This window comes from Lissotriton vulgaris, unplaced genomic scaffold (assembly GCF_964263255.1).
Source record: "Lissotriton vulgaris unplaced genomic scaffold, aLisVul1.2 SCAFFOLD_2237, whole genome shotgun sequence".
Lineage (NCBI taxonomy): Eukaryota > Metazoa > Chordata > Amphibia > Caudata > Salamandridae > Lissotriton > Lissotriton vulgaris.
This window is the reverse complement of record NW_028247956.1, coordinates 59,983-63,045: the sequence shown is the minus strand read 5'-3', so window position 1 is coordinate 63,045 and position 3,063 is coordinate 59,983. Positions and strand designations below refer to the sequence as shown.

General features: G+C 40.4%; 1 protein-coding gene across 1 annotated transcript; it reads right to left on the bottom strand.

Annotated features, from left to right (window-relative positions):
* Positions 1-418: 418 nt before the first annotated feature.
* LOC147664964 (uncharacterized) lies at positions 419-2,800 on the bottom strand. The gene has a single exon (XM_086949853.1). The coding sequence runs from the start codon at positions 2,717-2,719 to the stop codon at positions 419-421; it is 2,301 nt and encodes a 766-aa protein (XP_086805979.1). The 5' UTR covers positions 2,720-2,800.
* Between the last annotated feature and the right edge of the window lie 263 nt (positions 2,801-3,063).

Sequence of the window (3,063 nt, the reverse complement as noted above, 5' to 3'; positions counted from 1 at the left end):
AACTTTGCTTGCATTTCGAGCACTCGTAAGGTTTTTTCCCAGAGTGGGATCTCTCATGAAGCATAACTCTGTCTTTCAGATTCAAGATTTTATGGCATTAGGATTTTCTTCAGTGTGGAGTTTCTCATGGTGAGATAGTGTTTTTCTCTGCAGCTTTTCTGGCATTCAGAGCACTCATAAGGTTTTCATCAGTATGGAGTGGATTATGGTTAGTCAGGCTGTGCCTATCAAAAAATAGGAATTTCTGGCATTCACAGCATAGGTAATGTGTCTTCCCTGTGTGCGTCTGCTCATGTAGAGTGAGATTGCGCTTAAAATTGATGATGATTTTCTGGCACTTGGAGCACTGAAGTCTTTTTGATGGTGTGTTTTCTCATGGTGCCTGTAACCATCACTACCTCTGAATCTTTTCTGACATTTAGAGCACTGATGTGTTTCCCCCAGTGTGGATTCTCACATGTGCAGTGAGATCAGATTTACGGCTGAAACATTTTTGGCATTCGGAGCACTGATAAGGTTTCTCCCCAGTGTGGGTTCTTATATGATGAGTGAGACCGTTTTTGTCAATGAAACATTTCTGACATTCCGGGCACTGATAAGGTTGCTCTCCTGTGTGGGTTCTTCTATGCCGAGTGAACTGGGTATGGGTATTGAAACATTTCTGGCAATCCGTGCACTGATAAGGTTTTTCCCCAGTGTGGGTCCTTATATGGCGAGTGAGATTGATTTTTTCACTGAAACATTTGTGGCATTCAATGCACTGATAAGGTCTTTCCCCAGTGTGGATTCTTATGTGCCGTGTGAGACTACTTTTTATACTGAAACATTTCTGGCATTCAGAGCACTGATAAGGATGTTCCACAGAATGGGTTATTGAATGTTGAGAAAGACTTTGTTGGTTACAAAACCTTTCCTGGCTTTCAGAGCACTGATAAGGTTTTTCCCCAGTGTGGATTCTTATGTGCTGTGAGAGACTACTTTTTAAACTGAAACATTTCTGGCATTCAGAGCACTGATAAGGTTTTTCCCCAGTGTGGGTTCTTATATGCACCTTGAGTTGGCATTTTACATTGAAACATTTCTGGCATTCAGAGCACTGATAAGGTTTCTCCCCAGTGTGGGTTCTTATATGCACCGTGAGATGGCGTTTTTCATTGAAACATTTCTGGCATTCAGAGCACTGATAAGGTTGTTCCACAAAATGGGTCACTGCATGATTAGAAAGACTTTGTTTGTTACCAAACCTTTTCTGGCATTCAGAGCACTGATATGGTTTTTCCCCAGTGTGGATTCTTGTATGTTTAGTGAGTTTGATTTTTACACTGAAACATTTCTGGCATTCAGAGCACTTAAAAGGTTTTTCCCCAGTGTGGGTTCTTATATGATGAGTGAGACTGTTTTTGTCAATGAAACATTTCTGGCATTCCGGGCACTGATAAGGTTTCTCTCCAGTGTGGGTTCTTCTATGCCGAGTGAGCTCGGGTTGGGTATTGAAACATTTCTGGCAATCCGTGCACTGATAAGGTTTTTCTCCAGTGTGGGTCCTTATATGTATAATAAGTCCTATTTTTCTAATGAAATATTTCTGACATTCAGAGCACTGGTAAGGTTTTTCCCCAGTGTGGGTTAATACATGTAAAGAAAGACTTTGTTTTTTACAAAACCTTTTCTGGCATTCAGAGCACTGATAAGGTTTTTCCCCAGTGTGGGTCCTTGTATGTACAGTAAGGTCTCTTTTTTTACTGAAATATTTCTGGCATTCAGAGCACTGGTAAGGTTTTTCCCCAGTGTGGCTTAATACATGTAGAGAAAGACTTTGTTTTTTACAAAACCTTTTCTGGCATTCAGAGCACTGATAAGGTTTTTCCCCAGTGTGGGTCCTTGTATGTCGAGAAAGGTCTCTTTTTTCACTGAAATATTTCTGGCATTCAGAGCACTGGTAAGGTTTTTCCACAGAGTGGGTTATTGCATGTCGAGAAAGACTTTGTTTGTTATAAAACTTTTCTTGGCATTCAGAGCACTGATAAGGTTTGTCCCCAGTGTGGGTTATTGCATGTCGAGAAAGACTTTCTTTGTTACCAAACCTTTCCTGGCATTCAGAGCACTGATAAGGTTTTTCCCCAGTGTGGATTCTTGTATGTACAGTGAGTTTGCCTTTGCAACTGAAACATTTCTGGCATTCAGAGCACTGAAAAGGTTTATCCCCAGTGTGGGTTCTTCTATGCAGAGTGAGACTGGATTTTTGACTGAAACATTTCTGGCATTCAGAGCACTGAAAAGGTTTTTCCCCAGAGTGGGTTCTTATATGCTTAGTGAGATTGTGTTTGTAAATGAAAGATTTCTGGCATTCAGAGCACTGGTAAGGTTTTTCGCCTGAGTGGGTTATTACATGTCGAGAAAGACGTTGTTTGTTATAAAACCTTTCCTGGCATTCAGAGCACTGATAAGGTTTTTCCCCAGTGTGGATTCTTATATGTTCAGTGAGATAAAATTTACTGCTGAAACTTTTTTGGCATTCAGAGCACTGATAAGGGTTTTCCACAGAGTGGGTTAATGCATGTAGAGAAAGTTGCGTTTTGAAACTAAACCTTTTCTGGCATTCAGAGCACTGATAAGGTTTTTCCCCAGTGTGGATTCTCATATGCGTAGTGAGATTAGATTTACGGCTGAAACTTTTTTGGCATTCAGAGCACTGAGAGAGGATTTTCCCAGTGTGCATTCTCTCAAATTCAGTGAGATGAGATTTATGGCTGAATCTTTTTTGGCACAGGTAACTTTTTCCCCAACTTGGGTTATTTTGCTTTGATTGAGGCGGGTTTGAACACTGAATTTGTTCTCACAGCCCGTGTTTTTAAAATGTGTATTCCTAGAGTTAATATCTCTACATTTAGTTTTCTCTTGCTTATATGCCACGGTAAGAGTGAACCCGATTTTAGAGTCGGGCTTGTTTAGATAATGTTCAGCATTTATCTCTAAAAGATATTGTGTGTAATCTTCTTAACACTTGAATTGAGCAAAATATGTCTGGATGCAGCCCTGTAACACCGGTCGAAATGTTTGTAG